Here is a 23033-nt window from a genome sequence, read left to right as displayed (position 1 = left end):
GTGTCAGTGGCTCATGCCTACAATCCTAGCTACTCAGGAGGCTAAGATCTGCAGGATCTCAGTTCAAACCCAGCCTCAACAGAAAAGTCTGTGAGACTAGATTAACGGGCAAAAACACAGGCTGTAACATGACTCAAAGTGGTGTAATGCCAGCTATGAGCAACTAAGCATAGTGAATTTGAGACCCTGAATTCAAGCCCAGGTACCAGCAAAAAGAAAAAAAAAAAAAAAAGACAAAAGCTGGGCATGGTGGTGGTGCATACCCATAATCCTAGCACCTTGGAAGCTGAGGAAGGAAGACTGAAAGTTTTGAGGCCAGCCTGGGCTACACAGTGATTTTGTTTTGTGAAGACAAAAATCAAAATGAACCTGACAGAAAAGTTGCTGTTTCTACTTACTAGGTAATGTTAGAACCAGAGAGAAAAAAAAAACATAACAGTTTTAAACTTTCTTTATTATCAATACAGAAAGTTAAAACTAATTTGTAAGGGATTTTTTTTTTTTGCTCCAAGATAATAGATTCACTTTGTTTAAAGACTAGCAGACAAATCATTGTATATATTTTATCTTCCAACTTCAGTTGTATATTGTCATTTAAGTCATTATTTTTTTTTGGGGGGGGGTCCAGTCATGGGGCCTGAACTCTGGGCCTGGGCGCTATCCCTCAGCTCTTCAGCTCAAGGGTAGCACTTTACCACTTGAGCCACAGTGCCACTTCTGGCTTTTTTTTTTCTTCTGCTTATGTGGTGCTAGGGCCTCATGCATACAAAGGCAAGCGCTCTACCACAGAGCCACCTTTCCCCCCAAGTCATTATTTTTTAATGATCAGATCTATAATCTGTGCCTTTCAGAAGCTTTACGGTACTATAAGTACTATATTAGTAGAGATGTAGAAGCAAGCTTATGTCTAAGTTATTATGATGGTAACTTTTGATAATCTTTAAGAAATAATTGTTAGGCAATATGATTTTTTTTAAATGGGAAAACAGGGCTGGGAAGGTGGCTCAGTGGTAGAGCGCTTGCCTTGCATGCATGAGGCCCTGGGTTCGATTAGAGCGCTTGCCTTGCATGCATGAGGCCCTGGGTTCGATTCCTCAGCACCACAAAAGAAAAAAGCAAAAAGCCGGAAGTGGCGCTGTGGCTCAAGTGGTAGAGCGCTAGCCTTGAGCTGAAGAGCTGAGGGACAGCAGCCAGGCCCAGAGTTCAGGCCCCACAACTGGACCCAAAAAAAAAAAAAAGAGAAAACATTAAATGAATAATTAAAAAGGGTTTCTTAGATTTCAGCATTATATAATTTAATTTTTATCATACATGTAAGAAAAAATTTTAAATTAACAGAAACAACATATACAACATAAAAGTAAAATTTCTCACTGAAATGTTTGAGTGCAAATAGAAGGGAAATTCACATTTATCTGATTTTTAATATTTAAATCCAAGCTTATGCTTTATTAAACAATTAGCACTGTAAGAAATACTGACAGTAATAATACACTATCAAAATACACTATCACATAGCTGTGGTTTGTATGCCTAATAACTTAAATGTATGCATTTTTCAAACTCCTGATGAACTACCTCCAATATCAATATTAAGAAATTCTTTAAATTTGTCATATAACACTAACACCAAAGCACCCCCTGTACCACGAAGGATGTTGGAGAAGGCACCACGAAAAAATGCACCAATTCCCTCATGTTGGTATATTTTCATAAAGCAGTCTAAGGTTCCTTTATATTGCCGCTGAGACTCACCACTCTGTATAAAGAAAGACAGAAACTTTTGTATTATCTTGTTATCTTTTAAGGTTGCTTTCTAGCAGCACTAAGGATAGATAAAAGTAACACTACGTTGAGTTAGTGAGCGTATCTTACCTCACTTTCAGACATTGAAAGCTGACTGAATCGCAAAGGATGGCTTTTCACAGACTATGATTCATCTTTTTATCACACCACAGTTAAGCGAAAATTTAAGAGCAAAAAACATAGAGAAATAACATTTTGATATTAGAAAGACACTTTTCAGAAATTTCTGAAAACTGGGCTTAGAGGCATGGCTCTAATGGTAGAGTACCTGCCTAGAAAGCACAAAGGATTCCAAATTAAGTACCATAAAAACAAAGAAAACACACTTTCTTATCTATATCTGTAAGATGAATAGTAATGAATAGTAATTTATAAGGAAATTAATTAGTATTAGAAAAGAAAATAAGGGCCAACATAAACATTTTTTAAAAATATAAGACTAGGGGCTGGGAAGGTGGCTCAATGGTAGAACACTTGCCTTGCATACATGAGGCCCTGGGTTCGATTCCTCAGCACCACATAAGCAAAAAGAAAAAAGCCAGAAGTGGCACTGTGGCTCAAGTGGAAGAGCGCTAGCCTTGAGCTGAAGAGCTGAGGGACAGTGCCCAGGCCCAGAGTTCAGGCCCCACAACTGGACCCCCCCAAAATATATATATATATGACTAATAAACAACCAAATAACCACTAAAAATAAAGGAAATAGAGAATAAACAAAGTAAGTATATCAAAAGTTAAAAAATGCTGGGTGCTGGTGGCTTACACCTGTAATCCTAGCAACTCAGCATACTGAGATCTGAGGCTCACAGTTCAAGGCCAGCCTGACAGGAAAGTTTGTTAGACTCTTAGCTCCACCAGAAAACCATTAAGTGATGCTGTGGCTCAAAGTGGTAGGTTCTAGCCTAGAGCCAAAGAGCTCAGGGACAGCACCCAGACCCTGACTTCAAGCCCCATGACCAAAATAAAATAAAAATTGAAACCCTCACATCTAAAATCTTATCTACTTAGGAGGCTGAGATCAGAGGATCATGATTCAAAGTCTGAGCAGGAAAGTTAGAGACTCCAAAAAACCAGCAAAATGCCAGAATGGAGGTGTGGGTCAAGTGGTAGAGGGCCAGCCATGAGCAATAAAGCCAAGGCACAGGTGAGGCACTGAGATCAAGTCCCACAACAGGAAAAGCTGTAAACCACAAATAGAAAAGAACTGCTATAACATGATAATGATTACAACTCCCCTCTCCCCTCCCTGCCAGCTAACATAAAACATTGAAGGTATCCCCTGTAAAAGCAGGAACAAAAAGATCATCAGTTACTATTTCTTTGTTATAAAACTGAATTAGAGGTCTCAATGAGTGCAGAAAATATTAAAGGTGTAACAACTGAAAAGAGATAATCATTATTTGCCAATTAGACATTTATGCATGTAAATAATCCTCTAGTAAGAATAACAAAGTTGTAAAATATAAAAATAAAATATAAAAATGAAACAGTCTAATTATTGAATGAGTATGTCTCCTCCAAATTTATAGGTTGGAAACTAAGCCCTTAAGTACCTCAGAGTAGGACTGTATTTGGACAGTCTTTAAGGATAATTAATGTTAAATAAGATCACTAGAATGGACCCTAATATGGAGCAACAGGGAAGGACCATGAAAAGCATCAGGAAGAAGATGGCCATCTACAAACTGAGGTGAGGCCCTCAGAAGAAACTAATACCCTGGTCTTAGATTTCAAGCCTTTAGAGCTGTGAGACCTATACTTATTATAGCATCTCTAACACATTAATTTGAATCTCCAATTTTTATTTTTTTTTTTTTTTGGTCAGTCATAGAGCTTGAACTCTGGGCTTGGGCACTGTCCCTCACCTCTTCAGCTCAAAGCTGGCGCTCTACCACTTGAGCTACAGCACCACTTCCAGTTTTCTGGTGGTTTATTAGAGGTAGGAGTCTCACAGTCTTTCCTGCCTGGGCTGGTTTGAACCTCGATCCTCAGATCTCAGTCTCCTGAGTAGCTAGGATTACAGGCGTGAGACACTGGAACCTTGCCTGAATCTCCAGTTCTTTGTGTTATCAGGTGGAAAGCGGTTGTTTATATCACATTCCATCTTTAAATACTTCCCAAAACAATGATTATTTTCTTAGTCAAGAACAGCTGTCAAAAACTCATGATGGGCTGGGCAGGTAGCTTAGTGGTAAAGTGCTTGCATTGCATGAATAAAGCCCTGGGTTCAATTCCTCGGTACCACATACACAGAAAAAGCCAGAAGTGGCGCTGTGCCTTAAGTGGTAGAGCACAGGCCTTGAGCAAAAGAAGCTCAGGGACAGTGCCAGGCCCTGAGTTCAAGCCCCAGGACTGGCAAAAAAAAAAAAATCATGAAATTTAGGATTTTGAATATTCCCACTATAAAGATATTCTAATTTTTTTTAATTTTTTACTTTTTGGTGCCAGCACTGGGGTTTTAACTCAAGGACCAGTGAACTCTCCCTCAGCTTTTCCACTCAAGGCTGGCATGCTAACATGTAAGCTACAGCTCCACTTCTGGCTTTTTGCTAGTTCTGCCTGGGCTGATCTGAACTGCAATCCTGAGTTCACAGCCACTTGAGTAGCTAGGATTACAAGTGTGAATCACTTGGCATCATGCTTGATGTTCTAATGTTTGAAGTGACTAATATGCTATTATTCAGATTGAGTACATGTATATATGCAATGAAACATCAGACTGTGACCCATAAATACATCTATCAATTAAATTATTTTTAAAAGTGTATATGTATTAAACTAGAACTAATTATAGGAATATGTAAAAGGAACCAAGCACTGAAGGTAATCCACAAGTCAAGTAAGAGGTGTTACACTTCTATTTGCCCTCCTTGATTCTTCCAGGATGTTTACAGAGATAAAGCCAGAAGGCTGAGATTGAGGATCATGGCTTGAAGTCAGCCCAAGCAGAAAAGTCCATGAGACCCTTAACTCTCATTAATCACCTAAAAACTGGATGTGGAGTTGTGTCTCAAAGTGGTAGGGCATTAACCTTGAGCAAAAACATGCCTAAGCCCTGACTTTAAGCCCCATGACCACCACCACCACCAACAGCAAAAAGTAAAAACAATGATAGTAACCTAATCTCACTGGATAGTTTTGAGCACAGTATATGACACATCATAGGCACTACATTTCTATTTTAGCTTTCTGGTGTGATTATTTTCATGTGCCCTTGTAAAACATGTGAATGACTATAGTGAACTTCTCAAACTACTTTTGCACACTGCTATGCTTAGAATGTTCTCTTCCTGTCTAAAGATAGCTTATTTACTGCGATTTTCTAGAAGGTCACATTGGACCACCTAAAGTCTGTGGGCATCCCTCTTCTATGCATTCCTGGAACTGACACATTTCTATTAATTGCATGTCTTCAATACTAGACTATGATTTGGGTACAGGTTCTATCTTATTAGTGTCATCAAAATGTAGCACATTAAGTATTCTGATATTTTCTGAGGAATTAACAAGTAGGGGTTATAGTTGAAATCTTTAAAATTTTGGTTTAGGGATTTATATTTAGAACATAAACTATTATAAACTTTCATCCTTGGAGTTAAAAATTGTTTGCTTTTATCAAAATAAACTATAATAATTATGCCAATGGCTTGATAATGGACTTATTCTACTTAATATTCCAGTTTAAGATAAACATACTCATCCAATCTCTTTCATCCACCTCTACCCTCCAAGCATTATATGCTTTCAGAGTATAAGGCATTTCTGTTCTGATGCCAGAGAAGTAGCTCAGCTGGCTGATGCCATTTTAGGATGAAAAAGAGTATAACACGTATACAAAAATTTAATAGCACATATTTATTTTAGCTAAGTAAAATAAATGCTCTCTTTCAGTGAAAATCTCTCTGAAATTTCAATACATTACACATGCATATCAGAAATAGTAGAGCATTCAATTAAGTTTGCAAATTAAATATGAAATACCTGCATCATCATACGTCTTCTAACTGTGTCAAAGGGATAAGAGAGTATTCCAGAACATGTAGTCACAATTTGAGCAATGATAAAGGAGACAAGAAATGGGGTTTCCTTTGGTTTTGGTAACAAGCCCTAGGAAAGAAAAATGTATCAAGTAACCAATTTTCTAAAATATCTTAACTTCTTAAGTCAAAAGAATTCTTATAAATGTATAAGAGGTATAATTATATGTAAAATGTAATAAAACTAGTTGGATATAATAACAAAGAAGAACGACTTATATGACTAAACTTCAAAGGTATATTTAGAAAAAAGAGCATACTTGCTATTAAAAGGGATTTGTTACTAAAGACACGTAAAACTGGGAAGGTAGCAGCCAGTAATCAAACCAAATCTTCTATGTCTCTTCCTTATGGAGTTGAAAAAAAATAAAAGAGAAAGAATGATAGCTATTTTTATCAGTAGTTGGTATCTGGTAATCAGCTTTAAAGCTCTAAGCTAGTGAAGAAACACACATTTCACAACTACTACTGGAGATAACAGGGAAAAGCAGAGATGGAGTACACATAAAATTTTCTGTGAAGCCGGTGCCAGTGGCTCAGACCTGTAATCCTAGCTACTCAGGAGGCTGAGACCTGAGGATTGCAGATTAAAGCCAGCCCCGGCAGGAAAGTCTGTGAAACTCTTATCCCAATAAACTGCCAGAAAACCGGAAGTGGTGTTGTGGCTCAAGTGGTATAGCACTAGCCTTGAGCTGATAGAGCTAAGGGACAGCGCTCAGGCCCAGAGTTCAAGCCCCACAACCGACAAAAAAAAAAAAATCTGTGATACTTTTTTTCTATTAACATATTTGTCTAAAAACTAAAACTAATCTTTCCAGACAACAGTAAAAATGAGATTCAATTACATCTATACTTAGGAAGGGCAGATATATATTATTATAAAAATTTCCTTAAGTTTAATCGCCTTTATTAAATAACGCTGATAACAATTTCATTATTTCTCTTTGGAAATATTTTGCTGTAGAGACTTAGAGTAAAAGGTTATTGCTTGTTGTTTATTAAATAAATTACTTAACCATTCCTAAGCTACTTATCCTCCAAATAGAATTCTTAAGCCATTCCAGAACATAAAGGGTATAAGATTTCTAAAACTAAGTAATAGTTTAAACACAGTAGCCATTGTCATGATTTTTCTTTTTCTTAAAGGAAGTGCTATTAAAATCTGAAATACAGGCAAAATTTAAGAAACCCAGAGAATAAAACACAGAAACAGTATCCAGCAGATAACTAAGCCATAGTAACATTCACTTAATTAAAAATTTCAAATTTCCCACAATAATAGTAAATTGAGTATTTCTATGTAAAAAATGTAATAAACTTTCTATGTAATAAAGTTAAAGTAAAATAAGGAAAACGTTAGATGTCTTTAGGTGAAAGATTTTGATTAGGATATAAGCCTAATTAGGTATAATTTCCACTTGCAACATGATGTACATACAGTGAAAATATCACACAAGATATATATATATTTTACATATACTTTATATGTATAAAGAATGTATCAATATATTTTGATACATACTTTATACACAAAGTCAAATCCACACTATATTTACATTTAATCAGGTTATGGCAATTATGCATGGGTAAATAGAATTTCTTCTCTTTGATTTTATCACCTAAAAATGTATATGAAAGGATCATAAAGACCAGGTGCCAGTGGCTCACACCTGTAACCCTAGCTACTCAGGAGGATGAGATCTGTGGATTGAGGGACAAAGCCAGCCTGGGCAGGAAAGTCTGTGAGATTCTTCTCTCCAGTGAACTATTCAGAAAAAGCCAGAAATGGCACTGTGGCTCAAGTGATAGAGCACTAGCCTTGAGCATAGAGAGGCTCAGGGATAGTGCCCAGGCCCTGAGTTTAAACCCCACAACCTACCAAAAAAAAAAAGAAGAGGATCATAAAGGGGGGTGCCAGTGGCTCACCGCTGTAAGTAATCCTACCTACTCAGGAAGCTGACATCTGAGGGTCACGGTTTGAAGCCAGCCTGGGCAGGAAAGTCCATGAATCTATTATTTCCAAAAAACTACTCAGAAAAAGCCAGAAGTGGCACTATGGCTCAAGTGGTAGAGTGCCAGCCTTTAGCAAAAGAAACTCAGGGATAGAGTGTAGGCCCCTAGTTCAAGTCCCAGGACCAGCAAAAAAGAAAGAAAGAAAGAAAGAAATCATATATGCTGAATATATTACTAATTAGAACAATCAATAAAAGGAAATCATCTAATATACAGAAGTTAAAGTTCTCAAGTTACCTTAACTGTGTCATAAGCTCCAAAGTAAGAGGCTCGGTACACAATAATGCCCTGAACCGAAACACCAAATCCTTGGTATAAGCCAATAATTCCATCTGATTTTGCTATTTTCATAATACAGTCACCTAAACCCTTGAACTGTCTCTCTTCAGGACCTAAAACAAAATCATTAAAAACTATTAGTAACATCATATATTAAATATACATTTTAATCAAAGTAAATCAAACACTTTAAAGATTTAAATACTGAAACTGCCAACTTGAAATCTAACATGAAGACACAAACAAGACTCTTGCATTTTTTAGTATAATCAAGATTTCTAGTAGAATTTTACAAGAAATAAACTGAAATTATTAATTTATCGTAAAAGCAATCTAATTCAAGCAATCTGAATTGAAACACTTCACTAAAATTGCCAGAAGTTACTACAAAAAAAAAAAAACTGGGAAAAGGATAAGGGAAACCTGTACATTTCACTTAAGTGTAACCATAATGTAGACAAGAATAAGGTATATGGAGAGATCTTAGAGAAAAAGATGAAACCAAGTTAAATGCAGGCTTTGTGTCAGGCTTTCAATGCAATGGTCTAATCCCTCTCTCTATAAGACATAAAAAAGTAGCATACTTTAGTCCCTATAACTCTAAACTTGTTGGGAATAAATTTTTTAGAATATATCTGGCAATAATGATGAAACAGCCTACTTCTATAATACATAACACAAAAAAGAAAGAATACTTATAAAAATATCATACCTTTTCCAATATCAACACCTAAACGGGTTCGGGCAAAATCCAGTGGATATACTACACATAAGGATGTTGCCCCAGCAGCTCCACCAGAAGCCAGATTTGCCAAAAACCACCTCCAGAACTGAAACGTATTAATTAAGAAAAGACTTATTAAACTATGGAATAAACTCAAAATATCCATAAACTCTTATCTTGTAAAACAAAATAAAACTAGATTTACAAGGCACTTATTTTATGTGTGTATGCCAATCTTGGTGCTTGAATTCAGGAACTGGGAACTATCCCTGAGCATTTTTGCTTAAGTCTAGCACTTTATAACTTGAGCCACAGATCCACTTTTTACATTTTTTTGTTAACTGGAGTTAAGAGCCTCATGGACTTTCTTGTCCAAACTAACTTTGAACCTTGATCCTGAAATTTCAGCCTCCTGAGAAGCTTGTATTACAGGAGTGAGCCAGCAGAGTCTGGTCACAAGCTACTTTTATAAAACAAACGTCTGATAATGCATACCATATTACCAAAGTATTTTCCTGCATATCCTCAGACCCATGTAATCTTTTTTTTTTTTTTGTAATGTTGGGAATGGAAAACAAGACCTCACATGTTAGTCAATTTCTGTTAACACTGAGATATACCCCTAATCCCTATCCTTTGTTTCCTGCTTATTTTTATCATTATCTTTCAATAGTAGTACAAAGAGGTTTCGATTCAACATGCCAATTTATGCATACGATGCCTTTTGATTAGTGTCACCATCCTATTACTCTTCTTTCCTCCACCTAGCCCAAATGCTCCATCCCCTCAAGTGAGATGTAGTTTAGATGCTGACACAATAGAATTAAAAATGACGTACAAGCCCAGTGGGGCATACTTAACCTCAGCTAATGTAGAGGCAAGAGAGGAGGATTGTAATTGGAGGCTGTCCGGGTAAAAGTGCGAGAACAAAAATAAAATAAACCTGTAATTGCCAGAGGCATGCACAAGTGGTAGAGCTTGCTTGTCTGGCAACTGTGAAAAAAATGATGTATGACCTTTACATTATTAGAATATTCTCAATTTGTATGTTCCTTTTCCAGTGATATTTATACCTTAGTATGTTTTGTGATGTTAGTGTCCTTTAATTTCAACTCAAGGAATCCCCTTTTGCATTTCTTTCAAGGGTGGTAAAGAATTCTCTAGGGAGGCTTTTTCCCCCCTCCTCGTGCCAGTACTAGGGCTTGAACTCTGGGGCTGGTCACTGTTCCTCAGATTTTTTTCCCCTCAAATTTGTGTTCTACTATTTGAGCCATAGTTTCACTTCTAGATTTTTGCAGTTAATTGCAGGTAAGAACCTAAGGACTTTTTTTTCCCCTCAGAGTTGGCTTCAGATAGCAAAATAGCAATCCTCAGATCTCAGCCTCTTCAGTAGCTAGGATTACAAGCAAGCCACCAGTGCCAGTTGTGTGTGTGTGTGTGTGTGTGTGTGTTTATGCGTGTGCACCTATCATTATAGGACTTTTAACAGATATAGTATGATTTTTTTTTCTTTTAGTATTTTGAATATGCATCCCATTCCCTCTCAGCTTACAAGGTTTCTATTGAGAAGTCCATCCATATGGCTTTTTTTTTTTTTTTTTAATTTGGGCAGTGCTAGGGTCTAAACTTAGGGCCTCATGTTTGTAAGGCAAACTTAAGTCATACCCCTACCCCATTCATAGGTTTATAAGGGCTCTTATACACACTTTTTTCTTTCTGGATGCTTTCAAGATTGTTTGGGTTTGACTTCTGACAATTTAACTATAATGTGGCTCTGAGTATTACTTTTTAAATTGTTCTTGGAGTCTTCAAAGCTTTCTAATCTGATGATTAGCTCTAATCTGATGATCCAAGATCATTTTCTTTAAAAAGCTCTATTTTCCTCCTCTTTATTTTATTTTTTTATTTTTGTCGGTCATGGGCCTTGAACTCTGGGCTTGGGCGCTGTCCCTCAGCTCTTCAGCTCAAGGCAAGTACTCTACTACTTGAGCTACAGCACCACTTCCGGTTTTCTAATGGTTTATTGGAGATAGGAGTCTCATGGTCTTTCCTGCCCGGGCTGGCTTTGAACCTCGATTCTCAGATCTCAGCCTCCTGAGTAGCTAGGATGACAGGCATGGGCCACCGGCGCCCAGCTTTTCCTCCTCTTTATACTCCAGCAATTCATACGTGTGAATGTCTGGTGGTGTCTTATAAGTCTTCATGCTTTACTCACTCAATTTTTATTTTTTCGAATTGACCAATCTCAGCTGACTCAGTCATTCTGTCTTCTGCAGGAGAAATCAATTGTTGAAGCAATTTAGTTTTTCATTTCTGTCACCATTCTCTCTAGTTACTTGATTTCTATTTGTCCTTTTTTTGGCTGGTTGTGGGGCTGGAACTAAGGGCCTGGGCTCTGTCCCTGAGCCTCTCTGTGCTAGTCTAACACTCTACCACTTGAGCCACAGTGCCACTTCTAGCTTTTTTATTGGAGAGAAGAGTATCAGACTTTCCTGCTGGAGCTGGCTTTGAACAATGATCCTCACATCTCAGCCTCCAGAGTAGCTAGGATTATAGATGTGAGCCACTAGCACCTGACTTTGGGTCCTTTTTTGTTTTCTACTTCAGTAAGTTTCCACTTTGTTCGTGCATTATTTTCTTACTTTGGCTTCCTGTTTCCTTGCATTTTATTGTTTCTTTAAGATTTTTAAAATTATTTTTACATGTTTAATATCTCTATTTCTTTAGGGCAAGTTATTAGTTTTATTAGTTTCCTCTGGCGGTGTTATTTGTCTAATTTTTATTTTCCATGTTGCCTTTCATTGTTTTGTGCGAACCTTTAAGTCTTTACTGATTAGGTTCATCAATACTAGTTTCAGATGGTACTGTCTCCAGTATTATGGCATTAGATCCAAATAACATCTGCTTCTGTGTCCTCAGTGGAGACTGCAGTTGGTATGCCTTTTACAGGATCTCTAGCAGGTGGGGATCCTATCTAGTCCTTGAGTGGACTAGACTGTCTTCAAAACCTTAATCCAAGAGCTTCTGCTATGATGAGAAACTGCTTTATGTTTTTATTTGTTGTTGTTTTTTTGCTTTTTTTGGGGGGGTGGTGGTGGTCGTGGGGCCTGAACTCTGGGCCTGGGCGTTGTCCCTCAGCTCTTCAGCTCAAGGCTAGCGTGCTACCACTTGAGCCACAGCGCCACTTCCGGCTTTTTCCTTTTTGCTTATGTGGTGCTGAGGAATCGAACCCAGGGCCTCATGCATGCAAGGCAAGTGCTCTACCACTGAGCCACCTTCCCAGCCCTGCTTTATGGTTTTAAAATGGTGGTACTTATACTACAAGTGCTGACAGAAGTGGCTTCTTCCATCTGGTTCCTGGTGGATCACTAGGTGGGTCTTTAGACAGGCTGAATGTTCATAGTCCACAGCTGGGCAGGGGAGGCTAGAATCCATCCTATCATAGTGTTGTTTCAGGATCTACAGCTCAGACCAACATCATCAGGCCTATCTCTGGGGTCACAGAAAGTTATGTTTTCTGGGAAGTCCCTTGGTGGGTAGTCCTGGTATCAGATTGCCATCAAAGTGGGATAGAGCACATTTATCAAGCCATTTCAAGGTCTACAATGGAATGAGGTAAATGAATTACTGGAATATTTGTGTTAACATTTGTGATTTATGGTGTGCCTGGGTTTTAGGTAGGCTGTAAGTCTGACCTGTAAAGGGGACTAGATACTGAGTAGCTATGGTCAATTACATTCTACACTTATGCAACTGACTGAATAGGCACCAAGGTTTCAGGAAGCAACCTGGGTTGGGAACACATCTCATGTTTTGTCATGAGTTGTTGGGAGAAGTATGAAACTCTACTAGGAAAGAGAACTAGAAGCTTGTATTTGGATTCTCCTAGACTCTTTGCTATGTGCTATTTCCCCTTTTACTGCTTGTAACTGGAATCTTTTTGTTGTAATAAACCATGATATGGCTGAGGATATAACTTAATGGTAGAGTACTTGTGTAGCATTCTCAGTTTAATCCTTAGCACTGTAAAACAAAAGAAAGCAAACCAACAAACAAAACCTCAAAACAGCTTTAGTCACTTTCCAGTGCTGTGACAAAATACCCAACATAAACAAAAAGAGGGCAGATTTATTTTGCCTCATGGTTTCAGAGGTTTCCGTTTAGGGTCCTTTGGCTAGGCCGTTTCCAGGGCCATGGTGAGGCAGAAGATCACAGCAGCATGGGAGCCACAGAGAATAACAGGAAAGAGCCATGGACAAAATATGCACTTCACAGACATACATTCAGGTCCTGCCTCCTTACAGCCCATTTAGTATGAACCTTCACCAATGGATTCATTCTTCTATCAGTACACAAGCTGGAGACCAACACTTCAATACTTGAGCCTACATGTAGGTGGAGGAGGAGAGCTTCAAAGTTTATGCCATTTTTCTGAGGTTTATGGATCACTCTAATGAATCATTAAACCACAGGGTAGTTTTAGGTACCCTTGACACAGAAAAGTCTGAGCCCAAACTTCCAATTATTAGAGTTGTCAGCTTAAAAAGGTGAGAATCTTTAATACTTATTTTTATAAGGCAAACATTATGCTAGGAATTAGAAAAGCGACTCTCAAAAACAAACACAACTAAATGAACAATGCCAGAACCCAAATCCAAATCTAATTCTAAGTCTAAAAATTTCCTCAGTTACCTCTGGGCCCTCTACAAGATAAAAGGCAGTGAAAAGCATTCAGTAAAAACTTTAAGTGATGGAGCTGGGAAGATGGCTCAGTGGTAGAGCACTAGCCTTGAGCTGAAGAGCTGAGGGACAACGGCTAGGCCCAGAGTTCAGGCCCACAACTGACAACAACAATAACAACAAGTATTTTAAGTGAAATAAATTCATGAAAAAAGGAAATGAGTATAAAAAGGAAATTAAAGGACACAAAGAAATGCTCCACAGTTTTTATTTCTTTTTGTGTGTGTTCTGATACTGAACTTGAACTCAGGACCTTATACTCTTGCTTGGCTTTTTTTAAATTGCTGAAATTGTTGGTTTGTTTTTTTTTTTGGTTGCTGTTCTTGTTGTATTGGTTGGTCCTGGGGCTTGAACTCTGGGCCTGGGTGTTGCTTTTTTTTTTTTTTGCTCTACTATTTGAGCCACGTCTCTAGGTCTAGCTTTTTGCTGGTTAATTGGAGATAAGAGTCTCACAGATTTTTCTGCCTGTGCTGACCTCAAACTGCAATCCTCAGATCTCAGTCTTCTGAGTAGCTAGGATTACAACATGAGCCACCAGCACCCCAGTCAGCAGTTGTTTTTTGTTGTTGTTGTTGTTGGTTGTAGGGCTTGAACTCTGAGCCTGAGCTTCAGAGCAAGGTAAGCACTGTACCACTCGAGTCACAACACAACTTCTGTTTTTTTCCTGGTTATTAATTGGAGATAAAAGAGTCTCTTGGACTTTCCTGCCCGGGCTGGCTTTGAACTGGGTTCCTCAGATCTCAGCCTCCGGAGAAGCTAGGATTACACGTGTGAGCCATTGGTGCTCAGTTGTTTTTTTTTTTTTTTTTTTTTTTTGGTGGTGGTAGGTGGGTCTTGAACTCTGGGCCTGGGCACTTCCCTGAGCTCTTCAGCTCAAGGCTAGCACTCTACCACTTGAGACACAGCACCACTTCTAGTTTTCTGGTGGTTTATTGGAGATAAGAGTCTCACGGACTTTCCTGCCCAGGCTGGCTTTGAACCGCAATCCTCAGCCTCCTGAGTAGCTAGGATTACAGGCATGAGACTGGCGCCCAGCAGCAATTACTTTTTAATTATCTGCTCCAATAGCCTGGTTGAGGTAGGGATGAGGAACAACAAGATGAAGAGAAAGGGTTAATAGAGGGAGAGAACAGAGATTTTGTAAGGGTGAGGGGAAGACACTGGAAATGATGTAATTACAATGTATTGGACACATAAAAACAAATAGGAATCAGGACAAATAATGTGTAATTTATATACCATGAAAAATAAAAAGCACTTTCAATTTTTAAAAAACCCAGAATTTTCTACCTTAAATGTATCATTTTCCTGTTGATGATTTAGTCTTCCTACACATTTCAATTGCAGCTAAACAGATACTGACTTACAAAGAAAAAAAATTAGTACTTTAGGAAATAAATTACCTTAGTGATGGGAAATATGTACTTCTTGTTTTTAATGCTTAAGAAAATCAGTAATTATAAGCTGAAAATTACATTTAATAGTTAGAAAATTGCCTTGAGACAAAAAGATTTCTCTATTATTAAAGATGTGAGATTCAGTGAAACTTGTTAAAGCTAATAGAATTCATTTGATGTATTTTCGTAACTGAATATATAATGAAATTTGTGAAGTTAATATTCAGTTTTATTATTTCCACCACCATTAGAATACTTCCTCCACAAATAAAACATCACAAGACAAATTCAACGATTTCTTACAAAATTTTAGAGAAACTGAAATATAGATACCTGTTTTTCTTTATTAACTCCCGACATGAAAAGCTGTTTGTATTTGTCCTTGAAAGCAAAATTTAGAGCTTGTGTTGGAAAATACCTGATAACATTTGCCAAATTGCCACGCCAATAACTGAAGAAACCTACAGAGGTAAACATATACGAATATGAACCTATAATGCATTATTATTAAAGAATTTCTGGTTTTAACAAATTTGACTTTGCATTTTATAAGCATACTCTTCCCATAAGGAAAAGTTTACTACTAACTCTAAACAGCCTGTTTCAATTTTGTTAATTTCAAATAAAGGGTTTTGGATAACTAAATGCCTATGGAAAGCATTATCAGCTGAATTCAGAGATCTTTAGTAGTAGAAAAGCAAAGCCCATTAGCATTTCTCAAAGTCTAGCAATCTTTAACTTCATCTTCAGCCAGACATCAGGTTTACACCTGTATTCCTACTTAGAAGGCTGAGATCTGAGGATCACAGTTCTAAGCCTGCTCGGGCAGGAAAGTCCACAAGACTTTACCTCCAATTAATCACCAAAAAGCTGAAGTAGAGATGTAGCTCAAATGACAGAATGCAAGTTTTGAGCAATGAAGCTCAGGGACTGTACCCAGGACCTGAGTTTAAATCCCAGGAATGGTGCTCGCTTCCCCTGTCCCCCTCTGTGTATCTCATCTTCAAATTTTCATATACAATTCCTATGATGATAAAGCCATTACAAGTAGGCTAGAAAGAACACATATATCCATTTATTGTTCTGTACGTATACCCATAAGAATGAGAAAGGCACAAAAGAACCCTAAGTGCTCTTGTCTTTATGTTCTGAAGCCATTTTGAATGAGAGCTGGAATTTAGGAAAAGAGATCCTTTTCAATTCAAGAAAACCTCTATAGGGCTGGGAAGGTGGCTCAGTGGTAGAGCGCTTGCCTTGCATGCCTGAGGCCCTGGGTTCGATTCCTCAGCACCACATAAGCAAAAAGAAAAAAGCCAGAAGTGGTGCTGTGGCTCAAGTGGTAGAGCACTAGCCTTGAGCTGAAGAGCTGAAGGACAGTGCCCAGACCCAGAGTTCAGGCCCCACAACCAGATCCCCCTCCCCCCAAAAAAAAGAAAAAAGAAAAACTCTAGAGGTCTTAGTGAGAGACTAATATTTTGTTGTTGATGCTAGGGATTGAATTTAGGGATTTCTTCATTTCATGCTAGACATGTGCTTTATCACTGAAGTCATGGTACTAGCCCGTTTTGTTTTGTTTTGTTTTTGCAGTTGTTTGGTTTTTAGGTTCTAGAGTTTGAACTGAGGGCCTTATGCTTCGTAGGCAGGTGCTCCACTATTTCATGCTCCCAGATGTGTTACTTTTTTTTTTTTTTTAAGTATTGCCCAGATGTTTTGCCTGGAGTAAATCTTGGACCACAGTCTTCCTAATTTACCTTACACAGCTAGCATTATAAGAGTACCACTATACTCTGCTTATTTGTTGAGATATTGCCATGCTAACTTCCCCTTGTCTAACCTCCAATTGTGGGTCTTATAATCACTACCAAAATGAGAAGTTGAGCTTATAAACGTGAGCCATCATACCGGCTGCAATTTTTTTTTCTGGCACGGGAATTTGAATTCATGGCATTAAGCTTATGAGGCTTGTTTGATCAACTCACACGCTAGCACTTGAACCACACCTCCAGACTAGCATGAAGGTGGTCTCTCTCCCCATTTTCTCTTCTTAAACAATCTCAATGGGTTTTACTGTTTGTGTGTGTGGGGGGGGGACTATATTCTTCCTCACTCATCCTTTTTTTTGAGATAGGGTCCTGCTTACTTTGCTCTGGTTTTCCAGGATGGCTGGAAATTTATGGTTTCCCTGACTCCTCCTCCAGAGTAGTTGGGATCACACCACACTTGCTGAAAGAAACCATTTTTCAGGGGTGCTACTGGGGTTTGAACTTATGGCCTCATGCTTGCTAAGCAGGTGCTTAGCTACACACCCAGTCTTCTTTTTCTTTTTTTTAGTTATTTTTCAGGTAGTTTCTCATGTTATTGCCTGAGGCTGGCCCTAGACTATCATCCTCCTACCTATGGCTTTCTGTTAGCTGGCACAACAAATATGTGCCATCATACTCATTTTATTGAGATGATGTTTCACTGATTTCTTTGTCTGGGCTGGCCTGTACCATCCCAATCTCCACCTTCTGAATAGCTGAAATTATATGCATGAGGCACTGCATCTTAACATGAAGGAAACCTTTGATATCAATAGTCTTATCTCAATTCTCCATGACTGACGAACTCCCATAATTAATAATACACATCTATGTATGTAACTCTTGAAATTCATAGTTGTCATTATAATATGGAGCTTCCCTAGAATCCTGGTTATTGTTATTGGATGGAAAATGATCAAATAGTTTGTGATAATATAAATAGGATACTTCTAGTATGAGTTTGAAAAAAATGCAAGTCAGTCTTTTACAAATTAAAGATTCAATAGAAAGTAATCAATTTATAGTTCAGAAGTAAAACTGAGTTAGGTGCTAGGCTTAGATAACCACAAACATGCTTTTCCAGTGGATGGTAACACTGTGTATAGGACATGTACCATTCCTGACCCTTACACTTTGTATCACTTAAGTTTAGGGTTATATCCCTCTGTACTAAGTAAGTCCCCAAAATGCTTCTAGGTGGCAATATCCTCCATGTTGTGAGTTACTGATTCCTTAGCATAGTCTATGTCACACTGATTTTTTAAAATGACTTGTCTGTAATGAAAAACATCTTAAAATTTTGCTTCTAAGCTGGGCACCGGTAGCTCATGCTTGTAATCCTAGCTACACAGGAGGCTGAGATCTGAGGATCAAGGTTCAAAGCCAGCCCAGGAAGGAAAGTCGGTGAAACTCATATCTCCAATAAACCTCTAGAAAACCGGAAGTGGCGCTGTGGCTCAAGCGGTAGAGCGCTAGCCTTGAGCTGAAGAGCAGAGGGATAGTGCCCAAGCCCAGAGTTCAAGCCCCACGATCAACAACAACAACAAAAATTGCTTCTAATCATCACATCTTGGAGGATAAATAAGTAGTCATCAGGATAGTATTTAAAATTAACTCTAGGTAGGTGCTGGTTGCTCACACTAGTCATCTTAGCTCAGAGATCTAAGGATCTCCGTTCAAAACTAGCTTAGGCAGGAAAGTCCTTGAGACTCTCATCTCCAGTTAACTACCAACACTTTGGAAGTGAAACTGGCTCAAGTGGTAGTTATCTTTGAGCAAAAACGCTGAGAAAACAACAACAAAACACTAAAGTTACAAGTTATAATTGAACATGCTTTAGCTTAAGTGTTTAATTTTTTAAAAACCACAAAAACCTTCTAAATATTTAAAATACAAAATAAACCAGCATTGATCAACACAATGTGGCCAGAATATTTGCCTAAATATTTAAAGCAGAGGTGCTAACAATAAAAAGGCCTAGATTTATCTGGCAGGGTCTTAAATACAACTCAGGAGAGATGCATATGCCTTTCATGTACAATCCCTGGAGAGAATGGGAAATTTTAATAAAATGAATGAGAATGGGGAGATGTAAACCACTTATTGCAGAAGATGTGAGCTTAGCTCCCACATGAGCATTCTTTTTATCTTATTTTTAACAGACCTTGCTTTAAGCCCATGTTGGCCATGAACTTGTAATCTTCCTGCTTCCCTCTCAGATGGAAGTTTTAAATATAGTTAGATGCTTTTAAAATTTCACTGGAGGGCAGGGGATGTGGCTTAGTGGTAGAATGCTTGCCTAGCATGCATGAGGCCCTGGGTTCGATTCCTTGGTACCACATACACAATAAATAAAAGAAATAAAAGAAAGGGGAAAATAGCCATTAAAGTTATTTTAAAAAAATTTCACTGGAGGCTAGGAATGTGGCTTAATGGTAGAATGCTTGTCTAGCATGCATGAGGCTCTAGGTCTGATTCCTTGCTACCATTTAATTTTTTAAAAAAGAAAGCATTTGTTAAAAAAAATTTCACTGGACGCCAGGCACGGTGTCTCACGTCTATCATCCTGACTACTCAGGAGGCTGAGATCTGAGGATCGAGGTTCAAAGCCAGCCCGGGCAGGAAGGTCCGTGAGACTTTTCTTTCCAATGAACCACTCAGACAACCGGAAGTGGCGCTGTGGCTCAAGTGGCAGACGCTGGCCTTGAGCTGAAGAGCTGAGGGACAGCACCCAGGCCCAGAGTTCAGGCCCCACAACCGACAAGAAAACAAATAAAAATCACTGGAGTCCATATACGTCAGAGCTTTCCTACAACCCTAAGGACAAAAGTGTGGTTTTGTTTTTGAAGTTTTCTTTTAGAGGCAGGCTAATGTCATGTGGCCTGGCTGGCGCCTGCTCAGCCTCCGGGACTCTGCATGGGGAGCACCCGACCCGAGACCTAGCAGTAAAATAGAGAGCGGGGTCTATTTCGTGTAAAGATAGAATAGGTCCAGTGCCTTTCTTTAACCCACTCAGTGGAACCCAAATCTAAGTGTGGCTAGGATTTCTGATGAGCCTATCACCTTAGGTAGCGTAAAAAAGCCGTTTGTTTCAGCAGTGTTCCACAACACACTTCTTCAAATCATTTCAGTCTTCGGGAAAAACAAATCCATGACGAATACATTGAAGAAAGAAAAGGGCCTGCTGCCAAAAGAGAGGTTGGTAATTCGAATCTTAGCTTGCACACCTCGGTGGCGCGCGCTCCACTTGGCTGGGCGGAGGGAAGGCCGGCCAGCTCTCGGCCTGGCCAGGGGCCGTGGGGGCCCGCCCGCCCGCCGCACCGCACCAGGCCGGGCGCGGTCCTGGTGGTGTGGAGAGAGAGGTGCGGGAGCGGCGGCATTTAAGGCCTTCTTGGCCAGACCTGCCGAGGCGAGGCAACGTCTGTGCGGCCAGCACGGCACTGGGGACCCGGCCGGCGGGGGCCGTGTGGGGGGGAGCCGGGGGACCCGGCCGGCGGGGGCCGTGTGGGGGGGAGCCGGGGGACCCGGCCGGCGGGGGCCGTGTGGGGGGGAGCCGGGGGACCCGGCCGGCGGGGGCAGTGGGGGGGGAGCGGGGGACCCGGCCGGCGGGGGGGGGGGGGAGCCGGGGGACCCGGCCGGCGGGGGCCGTGGGGGGGGGAGCCGGGGGACCCGGCCGGCGGGGGCCGTGTGGGGGGGAGCCGGGGGACCCGGCCGGCGGGGGCAGTGTGGGGGGGAGCCGGGGGACCCGGCCGGCGGGGGCAGTGTGGGGGGGAGCCGGGGGACCCGGCCGGCGGGGGCAGTGTGGGGGGAGCAGCGGGGGACCCGGCCGGCGGGGGCCGTGTGGGGGGGAGCCGGGGGACCCGGCCGGCGGGGGGGGGTGGGGGGGGGAGCCGGGGGACCCGGCCGGCGGGGGGGGGTGGGGGGGGGAGCCGGGGGACCCGGCCGGCGGGGGGGGGGGGAGCCGGGGGACCCGGCCGGCGGGGGGGGTGGGGGGGGAGCCGGGGGACCCGGCCGGCGGGGGGGGTGGGGGGGGAGCCGGGGGACCCGGCCGGCGGGAGGGGGGGGAGCCGGGGGACCCGGCCGGCGGGGGCAGTGGGGGGGAGCTGGGGGACCCGGCCGGCGGGGGGGGGGAGCTGGGGGACCCGGCCGGCGGGGGCAGTGGGGGGGGGAGCTAGGGGACCCGGCCGGCGGGGGCAGTGGGGGGGAGCCGGGGGACCCGGCCGGCGGGGGCAGTGGGGGGGAGCTGGGGGACCCGGCCGGCGGGAGGGGGGGGAGCCGGGGGACCCGGCCGGCGGGGGCAGTGGGGGGGAGCCGGGGGACCCGGCCGGCGGGGGCAGTGGGGGGGAGCTGGGGGACCCGGCCGGCGGGGGGGGTGGGGGGGAGCCGGGGGACCCGGCCGGCGGGAGGGGGGGAGCTGGGGGACCCGGCCGGCGGGGGCAGTGGGGGGGAGCCGGGGGACCCGGCCGGCGGGGGCAGTGGGGGGGAGCTGGGGGACCCGGCCGGCGGGAGGGGGGGGAGCCGGGGGACCCGGCCGGCGGGGGCAGTGGGGGGGAGCCGGGGGACCCGGCCGGCGGGGGCAGTGGGGGGGAGCCGGGGGACCCGGCCGGCGGGAGGGGGGGGAGCCGGGGGACCCGGCCGGCGGGGGCAGTGGGGGGGAGCTGGGGGACCCGGCCGGCGGGAGGGGGGGGGGAGCTGGGGGACCCGGCCGGCGGGGGCAGTGGGGGGGAGCCGGGGGACCCGGCCGGCGGGAGGGGGGGGGGAGCTGGGGGACCCGGCCGGCGGGGGCAGTGGGGGGGGAGCTGGGGGACCCGGCCGGCGGGGGGGGGGAGCCGGGGGACCCGGCCGGCGGGAGGGGGGGGGGAGCTGGGGGACCCGGCCGGCGGGGGCAGTGGGGGGGGAGCTGGGGGACCCGGCCGGCGGGGGGGGGGAGCCGGGGGACCCGGCCGGCGGGAGGGGGGGGGGAGCTGGGGGACCCGGCCGGCGGGGGCAGTGGGGGGGGAGCTGGGGGACCCGGCCGGCGGGGGGGGGGAGCCGGGGGACCCGGCCGGCGGGAGGGGGGGGGGAGCTGGGGGACCCGGCCGGCGGGGGCAGTGGGGGGGGAGCTGGGGGACCCGGCCGGCGGGGGGGGGGGAGCCGGGGGACCCGGCCGGCGGGAGGGGGGGAGCCGGGGGACCCGGCCGGCGGGGGCAGTGGGGGGAGCCGGGGGACCCGGCCGGCGGGAGGGGGGGAGCCGGGGGACCCGGCCGGCGGGAGGGGGGGAGCTGGGGGACCCGGCCGGCGCGGCCTGCAGTACGCACCCTGCTCGCGCGGAATCCGCACCAGGCAGTCCAACATGCCCTTGTACCGCGCCTCGGGGCTGATCTGCTTGGACGACGCCTGCACCTGCAGCAGCAGCTTCACCCGCTCGATGGGCGCCACCGCCGTCTTGGACACGGCCGCCGCCACACCGCCGGCCAGCAGATCCTTCCCGAAGGACACGGGGTCAAACAGCTTCTCCCCCTTTTCTGGCTTCTTCTTCCCGGACTCGCGCTGCATGGTGGAAGGAAGCGTCAGAACCGGCAGTCGCAGGGGCCGGGAGAGAAAACCGCTGCAGCTTGGTCCTGGCGGGAAAGTGGCGCTGAGGACGCCGGGAGGTCTGCGCGCCGGCGGCGACGCCCACAGAGCTGCGCAGGCGCGTCTAACGGCCGCCGGCCCGACACAACACGTGACTCCCGACACCCGGCCACGCGGCGCGAGGTGCCTGAAAGGCGCCGCGGCGTCTCCACGTCGAGGGGCCTGGAGCCTCCACCTCGGGCGGCCCGGTCCTCCTGCGCGGACGCGGCCGGGCCCCGGGCCCTCTCCTGCTCCTGCGCGGACGCGGCCGGGCCCCGGGCCCTCTCCTGCTCCTGCGCGGACGCGTCCGGGCCCCGGGCCCTCTCCTGCTCCTGCGGGGACGCGGCCGGGCCCCGGGCTCTCTCCTGCTCCTGCGGGGACGCGGCCGGGCCCCGGGCTCTCTCCTGCTCCTGCGGGGACGCGGCCGGGCCCCGGGCTCTCTCCTGCTCCTGCGGTGACGCGGCCAGGCCGGCGGGGCCCGGGCTCTCTCCTGCTCCTGCGGGGACGCGGCCAGGCCGGCGGGGCCCGGGCTCTCTCCTGCTCCTGCGGGGACGCGGCCGGGCCCCGGGCCCTCTCCTGCTCCTGCGGGGACGCGGCCGGGCCCCGGGCTCTCTCCTGCTCCTGCGGGGACGCGGCCGGGCCCCGG

The 23033-nt window shown here is 44.4% G+C and overlaps 1 protein-coding gene across 1 annotated transcript; it reads right to left on the bottom strand.

The window, feature by feature from the left end:
* Positions 1 to 1380: 1380 nt before the first annotated feature.
* LOC138811407 (ADP/ATP translocase 4) lies at positions 1381 to 22401 on the bottom strand. The gene is made up of 6 exons (XM_069999147.1): positions 22093 to 22401; positions 15327 to 15454; positions 8845 to 8962; positions 8091 to 8245; positions 5785 to 5910; positions 1381 to 1759 (listed from the first exon to the last, which is right to left on the bottom strand). The coding sequence occupies exons 1-6, from the start codon at positions 22328 to 22330 to the stop codon at positions 1559 to 1561; spliced, it is 966 nt and encodes a 321-aa protein (XP_069855248.1). The 5' UTR covers positions 22331 to 22401; the 3' UTR covers positions 1381 to 1558.
* Positions 22402 to 23033: the final 632 nt, after the last annotated feature.

The sequence above is a fragment of the Dipodomys merriami genome, unplaced genomic scaffold (assembly GCF_024711535.1).
Source record: "Dipodomys merriami isolate MVZ:Mamm:240054 unplaced genomic scaffold, mDipMer1.0.p SCAF_525, whole genome shotgun sequence".
Taxonomy (NCBI): Eukaryota; Metazoa; Chordata; class Mammalia; order Rodentia; family Heteromyidae; genus Dipodomys; species Dipodomys merriami.
The sequence above is the reverse complement of the archived record's forward strand: the minus strand, read 5'-3'. Positions and strand labels throughout refer to the sequence as shown.

Excerpts from the sequence above, each read along its gene's own strand:
- LOC138811407 (XM_069999147.1), bottom strand. The coding sequence starts at position 22,330 with ATGCAGCGCGAGTCCGGGAAGAAGAAGCCAGAAAAGGGGGAGAAGCTG. Across the intron at positions 5,911-8,090 it reads GAGCTTATGACACAGTTAAG|GGCTTGTTACCAAAACCAAA; the intron begins GTAACTTGAGAA and ends TTTCTTTCCTAG. Across the intron at positions 1,760-5,784 it reads GAAGACGTATGATGATGCAG|AGTGGTGAGTCTCAGCGGCA; the intron begins GTATTTCATATT and ends TTCTTTATACAG.